General features: G+C 44.2%; 1 protein-coding gene across 3 annotated transcripts in view; it reads left to right on the plus strand.

Annotated features, from left to right (window-relative positions):
- The window catches only part of astn2 (astrotactin 2), a 158,886-nt gene that overhangs the window by 25,656 nt on the left and 115,646 nt on the right, over positions 1 to 17,584 (plus strand). For all 3 annotated transcript variants that reach the window (XM_019881725.1, XM_019881727.1, XM_019881726.1), the window contains exons 2-3: positions 969 to 1,156; positions 13,933 to 14,356. In XM_019881725.1, coding sequence (XP_019737284.1) covers positions 969 to 1,156; positions 13,933 to 14,356 — 612 coding nt within the window. The remainder of the gene's footprint in view (positions 1 to 968; positions 1,157 to 13,932; positions 14,357 to 17,584) is intronic.

A 17,584-nucleotide genomic window follows, 5' to 3' on the forward strand; every position in this document is an offset into this window, starting at 1 on the left:
CATTCTAGCTGATTTGGGCATCATTGGTTAAATGGTAAATGGTTCGCAAACGTGGATTTTGGATGCGGGTCTGAGATCTGGGATACAGCGACTTTATTCATGATCTGGCATCATGAATTCCGCAGGTCAAAATGTCAAGGTTCAGTAGCAGAGCTCACTGTGTGTCATCTTTCAGTCCTAACCAAGCCCAAATTCAAGTTTCAACACCCGCAAAGTCAACGTTTTGGTGAAAGCTTTGTCAGAATGCCCTCATATCACTATCAGATTTCTTTCTTTCTTTCTTTTTCGTGGACATGTCTTTTCCTGATCAGTGTCAAAACAGACCAGGCCTAAATTGCGACACGCGACTGCTTTTGACAGTGACGTTTACAAGTGTGTCTTGATTTCAACAATCGCCTCCGAAAGGTTCTAGTCCTTTGTTGGCGCGTGCGTAATCGGCAGACGCAGGCCCGAAGCGAATGCATTTTTTTTTTATCCCGACTTCAATTGCACAGTGATTAATGCGGATAAGGCCGCGACACCGCCGCAGAGATGACATGCCTGCAACTGCCGCAGACAGCCAATTAATTGCGCTTGATATGGCCATTGTCTTCCCATGAGGGGATATTCTTCTAACCGACGACAACAACATCTGATGCGATATGAAGAGAAATGCGAAATGCTTGAGCCACTTTTTGATTTACTGAAACATAGACAAATCTCCGACTAAAACCGACTACGGCGTCTATTTCACCGTGTAGATTTCGCGCGTGGCGACGTCGGGCGATAATTCCTCCTCATCCAGCGTTCTGACAGTTCAAATCAGCTTATTCAAAGCTTCATCTGCTGACGCGATGATGTTTTCGAGTTGGAAGGTAGCGTGAGGAAAGCCCACGTCACATCACAAGACTACCCTCGGGCACCTCTAAATGTCAGTTTCTCAACGCCTCACTTTTGTTTTTTTTCTTATGTACTCTCTCGCCTTGCAGAGATGTCCGGGAGGGGGGAAGACATCTCCCAGGTGCACTGGAAGCAGCAGTGGCTGGAGAACGGGACGCTTTACTTCCACGTGTCCATGACGGAGTCGGAGGCGGTGGCCCAGACCACGCAGGCCTCCGCGCGGGAGCCGGTGCACATCACGCACGAACACATGCATCTGCTGCACATCTCGGTTATGGTAAGTAGCATGAGTAGGAGTTATTACTGCGACTGTTTTTTTTTTTTTTTTCTCACGTTGAAAGGAATTACCATGAAGCAACACACACAATTGAATTAAGAGAAAGATAATCTTAGTCAATACTATCTGGTTTTACGATGATGGAAAATGTTCTTGTCTGGATATTCGAGTGATTAAAGTTTTGGAAAAAAATTGTACGTGAAATGACGTAAGAATTTTGGGGGTTCTGTAGTTTTTGGTGCAAAAACTGAATTCTGGAATGATGGATTTGACTTCACCATTATTCACTGCCTGTGGTGCACTTTTATATTTTGAATGTTTTTTTTTTTTTTTTTAATTCAGAGGACAATCATGTGTGCCCCCCCCAGAGTTCCAAATACCTCAATTATTAATTTTTTTCATCGTTTTTGAGGGGATGGTTCTGTCTCATTCAAATGAACCACCATTCTTTCCGCAAGTCTCCACCGAGGTTTGTGGCAAAGCGATGACATGACAACTAGGGGCCCCAAGTCTTAAAAAACCAATTGTGCTTCCTCATCAAGATTAAAGCCAAACAGTATTTTCAGACCCCTTGTCACATTTCAGGAAAATGATGATAATTATAATAATAATCATGATAATGATGCTACTCGCACTACTACTCATAGTAAGACAAAGACAACTAAGAAATTAAGCTTCCTGTGGCCTGGACTGTCTAAAAAAAAATACATCATATCAAATCATTTCATTTTGAAATATGACGGCGGCGTTCGGATTTTACTCAACCATTAAATCATTGATTGTCCTGATCAACTGTCGTGGCACCGCCCTTTTCGGTCACAGCTCAAGCACAAAATCAAATTGTCACAACCTGCTACCTGACGGCACGCTATGTTGTCACTTGTTCCGGCTGGCTTTGTAAGCGTGACAAGTCGGGGCGGGACCAAGTGTGATTGAGGAAACAGGAGGAAGGTGGGAGTGAAGGGAGAGAGTTTGGGAGAAAGATTGCTTGACTGGCAGTTGACTGCGTCAAGAAGAATAGAGTCCTCACCTTGCAGCCTGGCCCTGAAGTGACAGTAGCAGACATAATGATGTTCACTCGAATAGCCAGAGGACACCTTGGGGCTGCGAGGCCAAACAGCCACACTTTAGCATTCCGACTCCCTTTGTCTGATTCTTCAATGGCTTTCAGCCCCCGTTCCTGCGATGGAATTCTCTCACTCTGGAACAGGCTTCCCCTCCTGAAAGATTCCTTCTAGAGGTCCAGGACTTTGAATTACTCCTTTTTATTTCCTCAGTTCCTTCATTCCTGGCACACCTGTAAAGCTGATTTGTAAGATTGTTGGGGTTCAGGATAGTCGATAAGCTTTCTCTGCTGAGCCAACTTTCCAGAAAATCAACGCAGTTCTGCGTTCACAGCGTCATGGAGAGTTTGATGCAAATATTCCTTCTGTTGGACTGTGGCAGCTAACAAGCTAACATCGTACAGCGTCTTTCCTGATAGTCATTACCAAATGTCTGTGTCATGTTTTTGTCACCTTTGGCTCGTTTCATTCGAGGGTCGCCATAGCGAGTCGCACGCAATTTGTTTGGGACAATATTTATGCCAGGTCCCCTTCCTATCACAACCCAGCCATATTTTATCAGCCACACCGGCTGTACTGGCCAGAAATTGAACACGCTGCTGCATGAAATGTTCCGCTCCGTTGCCAGAGCATTTTCTTTGTCACGTAAACAGAACCACTTTAATTTCAAATCAAAGACAGGGAATTTCAAGGAAACTGGTTTCGCAAAATGGACTTTTAAAATAGTCCCTGGGATGCAATTTTTTCAATGTCCCACGTTCCCTTCTTGGTGCCACGAGGATGAACATGCCTCCAGAAATGAGGTAGAAGAAAGTCTTAGGAGTGGTGATTTCTTTGACTTAAGAATAATAACGATGACAAAATCTGAATCCAGTTTGCTTCGACATTTAGCACGGCCCTTGGCGGAACATCGCTCCCCTGGTCGGGTTGATGTTCTGTCCGGGGTGTAGAAATGGAAGAAAATATGAAGCCGGTTCTCCTCCTTTTGAAGCTTTGCAATTTTCCACTCTTCAGGGAAGACTTTCTACAAGATTTAGAAGCATGTCTCTGGGAATATATCTTTTTTTCTTGTGAAACCCAGCATGCCAGTTCACATTTCTGAGCAATCATCAGTTGTCAATTTGTTCAGCATGTATTTCTTTTTGTCTGAACCGCTGTCGTAATTTGAAGGATGTGCAGAGCACCGCAGTGACGTTGCATAATTGACAGGTTTGCATTCGATACCTCATTTCATTTCTTTGTAAATGGAGGAGATGATTTATAAAATTTGAGTCATTTCACGCATGGACAGAGAGCGCAGAAGAACGCGTAATGCAATTCGTGGGATTAATCATATCCACAAGCAGTCCGTACAACTCCGCAACCAAGTTATATCTGCACTTTGATCAGGGCAAGCAAAGACCGGCCTCCATCCCAAAGGTGCACCGGTGCAACCTTTACTCTCGGACAAACGAGCTTTCCGTTACCCAGCCCTGAACAAAAGCAACATCGACGTTTTGAAATCATCCCGGCTCATTCGCTCCAGCTGGCCATCAGCCCGCGGTCGTGTTTTACTTCTGAGCGTACTCAGAATGTCGGGCCGAGAGACTATTCTCAGCCAAGCACGGCTGAAATGGCCTTCTTATAATTAAACAGTCACGGGTGATGTATGACCATCCGGTCATCGAGGAAGAGGGAAACTGTGGAATCGGCGGACTGAAGAGATGAATGTTGGGCGCGCTACTTTTTTAATTGCTCCGAGTTTTAATTGTTTCAGTCACCTCTGTACACAGGCGGTTTATTGCGCCATACGTTTAATTAAAAGTGCACGCTGGCCCCTTTGCTTCAGTCTGACACCAAAGCTTCGGGATGAAGAATTATTGGACATGCGATTTGCGCTCATTGTTCTAATATAGCACGTTATAAATGGTCTTTGTTCGAGGGAAGCTTTCATTTTTTTTGAGGCACTGGGGTTAAGTGGATGAAGTCAGTGGCTTGGTATGCCAATTAGCAGCTTTTAGCTTTGACATATAATGAATATTTTCTTCAACAATGTCTTTGTCAGGATAAAAAAGTTTGCTGCTTCATGACTATGCTCCCCTCCAAACGTATTGGAACAACGAAACCACCGTTCCTTTATTTTTTACTGTACTGTATACTGAAAACATTTGGATTTGACGTCAAAAGATTACCGTATTTTCTGCACGATAAGGCGCTTCTGAGTATAAGCCACGCCTTCAATGAATGGCCTATTTTAAAGATATATATATAGGGCGCACCGCATGACAAGCTACATAGAATAGAAGCCACAATAGTGGCTACGGTTGCGTTATGCATTCGCTAAATGAAGCTACGCTAAAGGGAATACAATTCAGTACAATCCAGCTTGATTTATGTTGCGCTTTCACAACCGCTGCAGCCGTAACAAAGCGCTTTACAGAACATTTAAAACACGTCCAAGAAATCAGAATATTGAGCCATATAAAAGGCTTTTGAGAAAATTTAATGCTTTTAGGTGTGCCTTATCGTGCGGAAAATACGGTCATTAATCGTCAATTTTTCCACTCCCGTCCTTTGACTAGAGTTTAAATTACCATCAGAGGAAATATGTGAATTATTTTGCGCCAAAGTCGCTGAAAAATCTTAAATGAAAAAAAAAAGGTTTCGTCATAGCAACACAAACATTGATTTTACCATCACTTCAGTGCAATTTCCATTACGAGGCAATCGATCAGTGCTGTTTCGTGGATGTCATATGCGCGAGAACTATTGCTCTTTTACTTTGAATGCCGTGGCGGGCTCATTATTTATACTGCCTAAGTAGCGTTATATGGCTTACGATTAAAGTTTTTGCAGCTCTCGTTAAGACTCCGCGACGATGGCGCGCGATTGTTTATGCCATCAATCTCACTCGCGCTTGTTAACTTGCTATTGGCTTTAATCACCCGCTCGCGGCGGAGGCTTTTTGCTTTGAGTGATGGCCCTCAAAAGCCGTCACCTTCATTTAGCTAGCACGATTCTCGCCGATATCTCGTCAACGTTCACAGCGGTTACGGTTGGTCCACTCGTGATGATCGCTGCCAGCTGCTTTGGTGTTCGTGAAATCTACAACACGTGCACTGAAGGGGCCAACAACGAAAATCTGGAAAATTGCAAACTCTTTCACTGCTGCGCAATTAGAAATACGCACTTCGGGACAGCAACATGGTACCTTTTGGTTTGACGTGAATCAGTGCTCGGTAGTACCGACCCCAATCGCTCTGTACAAAAAAAAAGAAAAAAAAATCAACGGCTTTGTTATCCGTCACTCGTGGAAAGGAAATTTGCCGTCCTGATTATATTTGACAGGTCGGCGACGCAAGTCAAAACATTTTGCGTTTGGACATGCCTTTCCCCAAAAAATAGATACATTCAATCAAGAAATTCCTCCCAAAATGCGCTTCCTCTACTACTACATGTTTTGCAAGGTGTCTTTTTAAGATCTCAAATGTGATGAATTGATGAAAGTAGCCCATTTGGTTGACTTGAATGCAAAGCAGCACTTACTGTGCTCTTTTCCTCAATACAACGTGTGACATTACAGTGGCCGTCTCATCTACTGCGACGCCGAATAATGTGCCTCATTGCGCCTTAAATCAAGAAATTCCTCCCAAAATGCACTTCTTCTACTAGTTTGCAAGGTGTCTTTTTAAGATCTCAAATGTGATCAATTGATGAAAGTAGCCCATTTGGTTGTCTTGAATGCAAAGCAGCACTTACTGTGCTCTTTTCCTCAATACAACGTGTGACATTACAGTGGCCGTCTCATCTACTGCGACGCCGAATAATGTGCCTCATTGCGCCTTCTACTTGGGTTCCTTTTGGAACTCGCAGGGGCTTTTCAGGAAAAGACGACTTGTCCTCTCATCGCGGAGCCTCGAAACGCGTCGGAGTAACAGCCCCGCTTTCATTTCTCGTGTTGACACGTGACATGAAGTGCCTCCATATTTTTGCTGATTATCGCATGTCATTTCCACCGCTTTCCGAATTGACTGGGATTTCCTCAATATAAACATAGCCGCGAGCAGATGTTCTCACGATGTCCAATTTTCGACCTGCAAGGCCTGAAATATGCGCCTCCTTTATGCAATGTGCGTTGGGTGGCAGGACTCGCCTTTAATTTTGTTTTGATGGGAAAGAACCTACAATTTGGATGAGAACTAAGCTTTGTTTGGAAAATGCGTATTGTAATGAGCCCGCCGGCCTTTCTATGCAGCAGCTGTGTCATTTCACAGCGCAGGTATTTTCCCCTCCCACTGAGCATTGATATGAGGGCAACAGTACACTTGGGGCAGCAGCGAAAGCCTAATTTCCTTCATTAGTCCACAAGGAGGACACGCGTGTCGTTCCAGAAGCACTGTTCACCTCACTCTGAACGACAGCATGGGCATCGATCACGATATTCTCGGCGTTCTGTTTTTCTGCTTGGACTTAATAGGTGAAAACGGGGGTGGCGAGGGAGGTGGAACTACTGTACATCCCGCAGATGCTCACTGGCACGCATCCCAGCATTCGTAGCCGCTGCCATCGCCGAGTTAAGAAGGCACCCCACACACGGTTTGGTCCTCTGATATGGCTTCAAGGACTGTGCCGCTGTGGCAGCGGCTCGGCTCCTGTGGTGGGGAGGGGGGCAGAAGAGAGACATGTATAACGAAGGCCCTGCCTTACCCCCACAATGACAAACTGGACAGTGAAGTGCCAAAAGTAACTTGCTAACTTGGCAGACAGAGATACGCTCTCTTGAGTGTACCGGGTTTAATAGTGCATGGTCCTTTATTTGTGTTTATATTCTGGAAAGGAAGGACACGTTGTGAAGTGGTAACAGAGTCCTTGACTTTCTTCCGCTGTGTTTACTAAATCTAAACCTATTAGACTGTTTTGACCCCCTCCACCCGCCGCGCTTTTCAATAGCTCGCTTGAATTAGAAAAGAGGTGACGTCATGAAGAATATGCAGCACAAGTAGAGGCACCGCTGTTTGCTTGTCAAGATGTGCACATTGTATTTGACTCCTTCCGCACTCTTACAAATACAAATATTGGAGGGATACGCTTTCACAGAGGAACAGACTGAAAATGGGTCAGGTATTAAATGGATGCTATTGCTGCTGTATCAGCTTGTCCCCGAGGACTGTCAAAGCTTATCCCACATTTCTGCACCCTGAAGTCACAATAGTGTGTTCAAGATGTATTTTTTTTTTTATTAAGACTTGGCTGAGCTATCTCGCCACCATTTTTAAACCTCTGCCTTATTTGACAAGGACGTTGAAAATTTTAATTGACAGAGTTCTGTTGGTTTCATTTTTAGATGAACGCTTCCTTTTATTTATTGAAACTGAATGTTTTGTTGTTTTGCTCATCAATAGCAACGTTGTTTTGGACTTCCACATGTTCAAGGATTTCATATTTTGTTTTGATGTTCTTGACACTGTTTGAGGGTCTGTCTTTGATTGAATAAGTTAAATCAGCTGCAGCTGTTTTGGTTAGTAACGGAGTTAAAATGCAGAAATTTACTCTTAAATGTCCTTGCGTTATTAATATGAACTTAAAACAAAACAAAAAAAAAATGTAGTTACAAGCTGTTTTTACTTGATGGAGAAAAGGAAGGTGACACGATATTTTTTTCGGCAGATGAATGACACGACCGGCCAATTGGTTCATGCTGCCTATTACAGCAGTAATTCCCGACCACTGTGCCATGGCATACACGTTTGAAATTATTTTTCACTTAATTGGCCTGGAAATTATTGGTTAAGATTCCCAAGTGTGTCCTCAATTAAAGAGGCCTGAATTCCACACCGTAATTTTGGGCAATAAAATAAAATGAGCTCATTATATTTTCATCATATGAATTTTTTTAGGGTGAAATGTTACGTCTTGGCGGTGTGCCGTGAGATTTTTCTCATGAATATGATGTGCCTTGGCTCAATCAAGATTGGTCAACTTTGTATTGAGGAAATAATGATACTTGAACTGACATTGATTGATTGATTGATTGATTGATTGATTGATTGATTGATTGATTGATTGATTGATTGATTGATTGCTTTAAAACAAAATGCATAATGGGTGAGGAAGTTATTCTGTGTTTCGTCTCACGATCAATTCATCTCATTTATTGCCTTTATTCAAGCACGCCCTAATAGAGCAGCAATTAAAAAAAATATAATAATAATCTTGCTATAAATTTGCAAAGAATGTCGATTCAAAACTTGTTTTCCCCTCCCCGACTGTATATGCTAAGGACGGCAGATGTGCACGACGAGCAAACAGTGAGGTGCCAGTTGCCAAATGGGAACATCTGTGCTCTTTCATTTGGGGTTGGAGGCCTCGTTCCGACCCGTGTCAACCCGTTGCACGGAGCGAAACAAAAGCACCATCATTTTTTGTTTACCTCATTACCGAGAGAGAAAAATGTCCATTTGTTTTTATACGCCGCTTGGTAGTAGCTCGGCTCTATTTTACCTCGGATTGGTTCCGTCAGTTTGAAAATAGGGAGTCACTAAAAACCAGTTTATGTGCGTGCTTCTTTGCACAGTAGATACAACAACGTCTACCTGTGAGGAGATTGAGAGTAGAAAAAAAAAAAAAAGTACCGCATAAAAATAGAATCAGCATTAAAATGTTAAATCATCATCTGTGGAAACTGGGTTGTATTTATAGGCCATTCCTTCCTTTCCATATATCGATGACAGAATTGCAAAGCGATGAGCAACATGCTGCTTCACCGAGTAGAAATACATGATCTTGATCACGTGTAGCTGACAACTTTGCTAAATTTCCCATGGCAACTTCAAACGAAAGTGTTCGGACTCTAACAAGCAGTTTCAGCTGCCCTTACATGGATGAGCTCACGCTTAAAGGTCAGCCCAGCGTGGCGTCGCCCAGAGCAGCCTGCGGATCACAAACAAAAAGCAGAGCCAATTATATAAATCACTCTCAAAGTCACCACAAAGGAGATCTGTCACAAATTCAAATTGCTAATCGCGTGTGCCGTTGCGCAAACACCTTTTGAGGTGTGTGTATTCCTTCATTCTCCGGATTTGGTATCGTTGCAATAACAAACGCTGCCCTTTTCTTTTTCTCAATCAAAGTCACCCCAAGGGGCTCATTGTCCAGGCTCTCTTATTGCCTTGTTATCAACATGCTGGAGCATTGGCCCTTTGTGACACCGCTATAAATATTGACTTTGCCCTTCTAATCACAGCTTTCTGTGAAATGTCACCGACGAGCGCGCCGGCAGTTAGTGCAATATGAAAATAATGTCCCAAGCGCAAGGTGGTGTCAGTCGTACGTTTTGTGGGCATTGGAGTCCCCTCCCGGTGCTGCTCATGTGGTGGTGCACTTCAAGCTTAAGACAAGCCTACTTTGGTGGAGATGTACACCCCGGAACGGTCAAAAGTCAGGGCACATATCGACAAACAAGGACGACTAGGACGAGCCTTGACCTTAATCCTAAAATCAGCCAATTTTTTTTGTCTTTTTGGTTGTGCTAACCAAAGCAGAAGCACCTAGCAAAGCATGCTAACATTCTCCCAGTCTTACCGCGTGTTCTCAATCCAATTTTAAAGTTGGCATATTTAACAATGACTAAAATCACAGTCGATGGATCGGGTTTACGTTCAGTTTTTCTGTTGCGGCACAATTTGGGGCTCGTGCGCCGCATTTTTGCTCAGTGTAATTTCTCCGGTGATTTGCATGGCCTCGCCGATCGATCGCTTCACTTCCATTAAGACACTTTACCTTACAAATACCGATGTAATACATCAATCTACGCCAGAGCCTTTCTTTTTGGTTTGCATTCCGCCTTCTAACAGCTGAACAAATTGGCGAAATGGGATCACGTGATGCCGGATTGATGGACGGCCTTGCTTTTCCCCAAGGTGATTTGGCAGAGTGGAAACACTCGGCCAGAGTGCCAGAGCTTGTCATTGCGGTTGGACACAGAGAAGAGAGCAGACGCCGAGGCACCTGTCACTCCAGCATACCTCTGTGAGGGTCCTGGCGGAACAGGTTTAAAGCTGAAGAAAAGAAAAAAAAAAAAGGAAAGGTTGTGTATATATTCAGGATGACATATTTAGCTTTCGGGTGAAAGTGCTTCGGATTATGGCTGGACGGATGGACAATTTGTCGAGTGAGTCTTTTGGTGCTGTACCAAGTTCCTGTCACACAGCCTGCTTGCTAAATTTTTTGTCATACCCAGCTTGACTGAAGTCCTAAAGGAGCCTTATTCTGTTTATCACTTACAACAGCTTCCGGTTGTTTTCGTAACATGTCTGTGACTGTATTATACCCTCCAAAAAATACACGTCAAAGTGGAATTGACATCTTAGTTTTGTTGGTCTTTTGATGGAAAGCACGTTTTGTTTTGAATCTTAAAATATATTGCATGTGGCCTGACTCACCTCAATAAAGGGACATTTGACCCATTGAAAAAAAAAAAAAAAATATATATTGAGTTGACCTTTTTATGTTTTTCTAATCCGATTTCTTGATATTTGGGGTCTATAAGTGTTTTTCATACAAGATTAGTCATGAACTACGACGACATAACTACTACTACATAGCACCTGTTTTAGCATAATTTACCATTCCAACTTATGTACAAATTCAATTCACGTTAATGCCACAGGACTGGAAGTCTCCTTCATTCAAACATAGTCTAGACGGTGTGATCCTTTCTTGATCGTGTTTACCGTCAGCGCAATGCCTGTAGCATATCCCAGCTGGCTATTGGTAAACTGCACCCTGCACCGCTCGCCAGTCAATCACATGGCGCATCCACATCCATATTTATACACTGCACTACCGTCTGGTTTGGCCCCCGAAAGATTCTAAATAAATGCAACAAACTCTGTTCGAATCAGTTGCAGTTTCATCCCCCCCAGGACAAGATTGGACGTCTTCCTTGATCCTTGAGAAAACAGAAGCAGCCATAAGAAACGTGTGCTCGGAAAGTGCAACTAAGAACAAAAAAAAACAAGAAATCGACGAAACCTCCTCGGTGGATGTAGCGATGCCAGTCAATTTCCCTCTAAAACAGGAGGGCAGACGCTGGCGGCGAGTCTCCATTGTGGCCAGATGGTGACCAAACAACAGCGCGTTGTGCTCTGTTTCGACGCGCGTTGCTGCATAAATCGCAGCATTTGGATCATGAGGGAATATCACGGCTACGCATATAAAAGTCAAGTTTTCTCCGGCGGTGACAAAGGGTCAATTAAGAAAGGGCATGGGGAGAATCAATATTTGAGCATTAAAATTCCAACCCATTATGGAGTTAAGAGGGTTTGAGAGAACCGTGATTGCTTTTGGGGTGGCGGAGGGGGAAAAAAATAAATAAAAATCAACAGCTACCGGTGAACAATCCTAATTTGCATTTTTTTTTTTTTTTTGTATTGTGACAATTTGGCATTAAGATTCACAAAATGATCACTGCTTGATTCAGATTTCAAATCAACATTTAGTGTCTCCCCCCGCCTCCTATTTCGGCCTACATCATCACCTTCTCTGCCTTGAGCACAGGTGTCAAAGTCAAGGCCCGGGGGCCAGATCCGGCCCGCCACGTCATTTCATGTGGCCCGCAAAAGCAAATCATGTGTGTCACCTCCCATGAGCCTTGCTAAAATTGTCATGTAGAATCAATAATGTTCAAATTTTGCAATAATTCCGTTACCCCGTTTACACTCACCTGAACAATAACTGAGCAAACAACAACCAGTTAGTCGACTTCAGTGATTTCGGTCATTGCGGTCAAGTAAATGATGACATAAACATTTATTCGGTCCTCCGAGGGACGACGTAACTCCAATGTGGCCCGCGACTGCAGCATTAGTGGCTAGCATCTTCAAGAAATGTCCGAAAACACCCCAAGAAGAAGCAGAATTGAACCCTCTGATGTTTTACACAACTTGGGGCCTGTTGTATTTTCGGTTCATTTACACTGTGGATATTTTCGGTAGGATTTGCTGGTGATTCACCCCACATTCTGCAGTTTTTACTTTCTCACGCAGAGACGGCAGGCACGGTGCGACCGTCGACGCTGCTCTGCCGTCGCTTGTTGACTGGCGGCTCCTCGGCAACAAAGCAATGTGGTCCCACGGTGTGAATTAAAGTTTGACAAGAGCGTTTGCGAGGAGCTGTCCTGCCGCTTCCTCTTCTGGTGTTCTATCAACACATCGATCGCTTACCGCCGTTGCCAAACGCAGCTGCAGGAAAATTCATCTCCGCGGGGCACATGAAGGACGGCACAATGTGAAGAAGCAATAGATATTGCGGCTGGAGATGTCCTGTTCTACCCAATCGGTGATGACCATTTCTGCCTCATCATTTGGGATGGCGCACGACCGTACCGACCGATTTAGAAAAGTAGAACATTTCAAGGTGACACACGCCAGATGATGAACCAGTTTGAGCAGCGTGGCCGTGCTTAGTTTTTCATTGGATTGTTTTATATTTATCGCCGAGACGTGGTTCTCATACGATTATTGACGGCAATTATGTTTTCACGGCTGCATTAAAGTAGATTAGTCACTTGCGTGCACTTTCGGATTACGTTGCACCATAAGAGCGGAACAGAGAATGCCCCTTTTCGAGAGAGGTTGTTTTTTTTTTTTTGTGCTATTCCGAATCAGCAAACAAACCAATCACACTCGTGTTGTCAATACTGATATGTAAATCAGTGAAAAGAAATTCTAGCCCTTGGCATCTTAGTTTCATGCAGTCATTTTGCGCCATCAGCAAGGACACCTCTGGCACGATTTTAGCCCTCGATTGTTGTCAATCTTAAACGAACATCTTCTGTTTATTTCAAGATGTAAATCAAGTTGATTTAAAAAAAAAAAAATACGTGACTTCTCTTTCAAACTGGGGGGGCTTGGAAGATGAGCGAAGCCAACAGCCGTCCCCTTAATTTGACTTTCTGTTCGAATGGAGTCGCGGAAGAACAAATGTGGACCGTATTCATCCTGTAATGAAAGTAAAGTAAAGAAATGAATCGAAGGCTGAACAGGAAATTGCGCTGCAAGTAAGTTATGAGGGAGCACAAAGCTCATTACTCATCTGCTCTCAGACAGAATGACAGCTAAAATTAAACCGTGGCAAGCAAGCGCTGTGTCTCACTCAAAGTACAAACGACTTGTTTTGGTTTGATGTTTGTTTGGTTTTTTTTTTTGTGTGTGTGTGTTTACTGTGACAATTTTTTTTTTCTGTCACTTCATTAGTATGCATGCATGTGCTGTGGCCACGCAAACATGTTGTTGTCGCTCTTCGAAACATATCCAAGTGTGACTTGGAGGGTAGTTGTGTGCAAAGCTGCCATCCACGGGGAGATTAATGAACGCGTTTGTCCGCGCCATCAGTCGTCCGAGGGCCGCCTTCCCTATCGGCGTAGCGTGATTTATGGACATCCACGCAGGCATGAGTTGGGAGTGGGAAGGGAGCTGTTCTTGTCTTTCCTCATGAAGATTCAATTTTTAAATGTTGGTAGGAACTACCTCCCCATGCGGGTTTTTATTTCCAATTCCCTTCCGTATGTGCCCATGCACAGTCAGTAGCATGTGCACGACATTGCACACCACACGGGCTTTTTTTTTTTTTTTCTCTCCATGCACCCACTAAACTGCTGACTCTGCGTTTTCTCTGGCGTTCCAAAAATATATCACCTTTCGATTTGGATACATTGCTGATCTGTTTCCTCAGGGAGGCCTGATTGCCCTGCTCCTGCTTATTCTCCTCTTCACCCTGGTCCTGTACACCCGCCACCGATGGTGCAAGCGTCGCAGGATCCCCCAGAAGAGCGCCAGCACGGAGGCCACCCACGAGATTCACTACATCCCCTCGGTACTGCTCGGCCCCCAGGGCCGCGACAGCTACCGAGGCTCGCGGAGCGCGCACCAGCACGGCAGCTCCGTCATCGGCGTGCCCATCCGAGAGACGCCCATCCTCGACGATTACGACGGCGACGAGGACGACCCGGCGGTACGCTCGCTGAACTCCACCCCCAATCAGCTGCACGACAAAGTGAGCGACGGGTTGATCCAGGAGGACTACGGCGTTGGCATCGGCTACGGAGGGCACACGGACATCAAGGAGGATGACCTGACGCATTCTTTCGACAAGCGAGGTCAGTGCGACACTAAAATATCTCCATTTTATTAACAGCCAATGCAGGAAATAACTTTAAAATGCGTTGGCGTGGAAAATCTTTCCGATGTTTTCTTATATTTATAAAAACAGGAATATTGTATTTGTTTGTTCAATGTGTTATTATTATGATTATTATTATCATGCTACTGCTACACTTGAATTTCCCCCGAGGCATCATTAAGGAATATCTTTCAATTCCTATTTTAAAATGTCATCTCAGCGGCGGTTGTCCTCTTTCCGTGGGCATGATTTGTACCAGTCAGTGGCGTCAGCTCCCAGATGGCCCAGCCTGGACGCTTAACTTTGGCTCTGATCAAGACCACCCCCGTTGACTGCTAGCACAGCATGCGCCGCTCACATTTGGTCGCACAGTTTAAGCCCCAACCCCGCTGAAAACTACTCACGCTTATGCGAAATGACCTCCCCTTTTTGCATACTATTTTGCTTTACATCGTTACAGGGCGTCAGACGAACCTTTTGCTCTTTAATCTGTATTTAATAAAACAGGATCGAGATCATTCCATTTTTTGTTTTGATGACTTTAGCATCTAAATTCACTGACAACCATCAGAAGCCTGAATTTTCACGACGTAGGGAGGTGCCATCGCCGGATTTTTTTCAAGATACCGCCTCCACGTAAAATAAATACGCCTTTCGCGTGTGCTGGAATTGAAAGTGTCGATGTCAAGTGACCGAGGCCTGCGTTGCCGTTGCTTCTTGACCCTCGCAAGATGTAATCAAGGGCTTGTGAAGAGCGGAGGCGAAAATGCCCTCACTGCCTTTTGTAGCGGCTGGTTGTGTTTGTGGCATCTGTTGATATCCTGTTGAAAGTGGGCCACTTCTCTCCGCGGTTGAACTTGAATAATTGAAGTGGTAGCTGACGGAATTGGAGGGAGGCCGGGTTATTTCTGTCATTCTGAATCATGCTTTGGCGATACTTTAGGAAATAACCTTTTTATTCATGCGCTCCCGCTTGTGTTGTCATGTTAGCGCCATCAAATCCGATGTTGTTGGTTTAGGAAAATGGGATTCATCGACAAGTACGCGACTCACGCCTGGTTTTCCATTTGCATGAAATGAACACATGAGATTCCGTGAGCGTCGTCATGCCATTACATTTAAAAATCCAGCCACGAAATCCTTTGTGAGCCACCTGGTCCCGAATTTTTTTTTGAAAGGAGAAATCAAGTCCATAGTTTTGCAATATGTTCAACTATTTGTCATGAATATGAATTAAGCGGCAACATTCACCCGTTTTGAGCCATCTCAGGGGGGCGGGGGGGGCGGCCATTTTGCCACTTGCTCATGTTGACATCATAGTCGCTCCTCTCACCATTGGGCTGAAAACCCGACAGGGAAGGAAGCAAGGTGTCGATCATTTGCATGACACAGAACCAGCCCCCCCTTCCAAACTGCAAATATTAGCGAGGCTCGAAAAGGAAACTGCTAACTCCTCCTCAATTTATCCTTGGGGCATTTTGAAAAGCTGTCTGTTCGGAGGAAGTGATACATTTTGGTCGCCTTTGACCCTGGTTTACAGACTTTAACGTCAAGTTTGATTCACAAGCAAAATACTTTGATTCGACGTAAAGACCTGACGTGTCCAAAAAAACGCCAATGGAATAAAGCGCCTGACAAGATTAATAAGGTCATAGCGATATGAAAATGTCATTGAAAATTAATCTGAAATTCTAAACAACTCAGGCTTTGGGTTGATGAATTCCGTATCTTGAATGAAACAAGCCCTTAACGCTCTACTCGACAAAAATGAAATGCAATTTAAAAGCTGATCGTGAATTCGAGCCTTTTTCATTTTTTCATGCCTTAACAATTCCGGGTGAAGGTGAATTGGAAATATTTGGCATCCTGGTCTCGTCATTAAAATGTATCCGCCTGCTAAGAATTGTATATTTTCAAATGGATGCTTTTGAATGAAACAACACTCGGTAGCTGAAAGGACCTCGGGTTTTCTGACGAAATACAACATCTAGAACTACTGTTTGTAGGTTTGAGGTGCTATGTCGCTCAAGCAGTGAGCACGTTACTCCACGCGGCCTCCTTTTCACACCGTTTGAAGGGGCTAATTCACGTGTGAGCTCCCACTTTTCTGACACTTTCTAAATAAGCCCTTCTTGGATTCCCCTATGCACAATTTGGCATTTTCCGAGAGGCGGAACACAAAGCTTTTAATTTGATGCCTCTGCTTCCCTATCTGCACTCTGCGTGAAGGGGGTGGCATTTGAGTAAGGGGGCAATTAACTTGCGTCCCAGCGGCTGATCTACACGCCACGGCAACCCGGACGCAAACCTTTAAATACCAGGCTGCCTTTTTCTTTTTCCAGTGCCATTCCTGCCATGTTATGTCTGAATACGGTGATATTACTTGGAAGGATTAAGGCACCGTCTGAAAGCACTTTGTCGTATTCCGTTTGATTTATTTTTATGATTCCATTTTATCACCTCCAAATATGGTACGCGTTTTGAGAGGCGTGCGATACGGGCACGGGTGTCGGAGATGTTTGAACTGGGTAATTAAAAAGGAATCACAAGAGTTATCGCCGTAACGCTTTGGAGCTTGCGACTGCAAGTGGTCTCTGCGACACAGCAAAGTGTGTTCTACGCTCGCGGTGATCGCGCGCCCGGAGTCGCTGGGTTTAACAGGAGCACTGGGGATTCAGCGCCAGTGATGGAGCAAAGGTTTCGAGGCCTTTTAAGCTCTCTCCAGCTAGTGTTTATTCATGCAGCTATCATACATGGCAATTTTCCGCGGATCCGCGGAAATCCGCCGTTTTATTTCTTAAATTGATCATTTTTGTGAATCGTCTAAATCCGTTGAGAAAATTTTAGGGGCGGTCAGGTACCTTATCGTCAAGTTTTCACGAGCTCTCCCGAACAGTCTCTCCGTTTTCCGTTTGTAAACAGCCCTGCGATTGGACGTGTATGAAAGCTTCAACTAATCAGATCACTGAAGGCATTATTTGTTGCGGAAGTCTTAGCTCGATTATAAACGGCCCAGCGATTGGTTAACTACAAGCGATTGGACCAATCAAATTGCATGTAACATATTGTTTTACCTGATTCATGGCGGCCTGTTCGTCTCGCAAATTCATTGTTCTGGGATCGTTTTGAGCGGAATTATGAAATTTTTGACGAAAGATCAGGAGTCTTTAATCCTAGAAATTGACTCAAATGTCAAGAATAAATT

This window comes from Hippocampus comes, unplaced genomic scaffold (genome assembly GCF_001891065.2).
Source record: "Hippocampus comes isolate QL1 unplaced genomic scaffold, H_comes_QL1_v1.1 scaffold523, whole genome shotgun sequence".
Classification (NCBI taxonomy): Eukaryota; Metazoa; Chordata; class Actinopteri; order Syngnathiformes; family Syngnathidae; genus Hippocampus; species Hippocampus comes.